Here is a 1,014-nt window from a genome sequence, read left to right as displayed (position 1 = left end):
TGTGTGTGTGTGTGTGTGTGTGTGTTTGTATGCCTGTACATGTGTCTGTGTGTGTGGATGTGTCGATGCCTGTAACTGTAAGTGTGTCTTTGTGTTTCTGTTTCTTTGGTTTGTTCTCCTATAATATATCTGTTTAGGTGTGAGTATGTCTGTCTGTTTGCCTGTTCAAGGATTTTGAGTGGTGACTGATATATTTTGGGAGAGAGTGGGTGGGTAGATAGATTCTCTAGATAGCTTAAAATGTTAAAAATTTGGATGCACGGATAATCATTTCTTTTTTTTTTTAACGACAAATGGATAAATTTACGAAAGAATTGATAATGAGATAGTTGATAAAATGAAAGCATATAAATGGCTACCTATACGAATAGAAAAATGAAAACATTTCTTTGATTAACATACATGAATCTTTTTATTTATTTATTTTTGTTTTGTTTTGTTTTAATCCACCATCCTGACAAACTATGAAATAACTGTCCGACTGTGTTGCTCATGTTTCAGAGCAAATATTGGGTGGATGAAGGCCAACTACAACAAGATCACTGATTGGCTGTCTAAAAATAAACCATGAAGGTTGAGAAGTATCCATTGGGTTCAAGCTGTGACGTCACATCAGAGTGAGGCGACTACATTGAAAGAACAATGGAGGTGGTGGTGGTAAAGGGAGATGGAGAGAGAAGAACATACTAAGGACGATGAAAATAAGGAGGAATGGAAGGAAGGGGGGAGGTAGAGGAGGAGAAAGTGAAGTAAGAGAGGAGGAGACTAAAGAAGAAACTGGGTTAAGAAGAGGGAGAAAAACAATATTGGTACAGATTAGGAGTTGGAGAGGAGGAAGAAATGGGGGAGTAGAATGAGAAGGAAGAGGAGAGGTGGTTATTGTGATGGTGATTGTGGTGGTGATGGTGGTGAAAGGCGAAAAGGTGGTGGGGGAGATGAAGAAAAACAAAACTAACTGTAAATTAAGAAAAGAAAGACAGCAATGATATGGAGGAGGAGGAGGAGGAGGAGGAG

General features: G+C 38.7%; 1 protein-coding gene across 1 annotated transcript in view; it reads left to right on the top strand.

Annotated features, from left to right (window-relative positions):
- Positions 1–785, top strand: part of APN (aminopeptidase) — a gene marked incomplete at its 3' end in the record, with an annotated part of 48,465 nt that extends 47,680 nt beyond the window's left edge. Inside the window, 2 exon segments of the mRNA NM_001204673.1 lie at positions 489–496; positions 499–785. Of these exon segments, the coding sequence (NP_001191602.1) occupies positions 489–496; positions 499–571 (81 nt within the window).
- Positions 786–1,014: the final 229 nt, after the last annotated feature.

This window comes from Aplysia californica, unplaced genomic scaffold, assembly GCF_000002075.1.
Source record: "Aplysia californica isolate F4 #8 unplaced genomic scaffold, AplCal3.0 scaffold00343, whole genome shotgun sequence".
Lineage (NCBI taxonomy): Eukaryota > Metazoa > Mollusca > Gastropoda > Aplysiida > Aplysiidae > Aplysia > Aplysia californica.
This window is presented reverse-complemented; position numbering and strand designations above follow the sequence as displayed.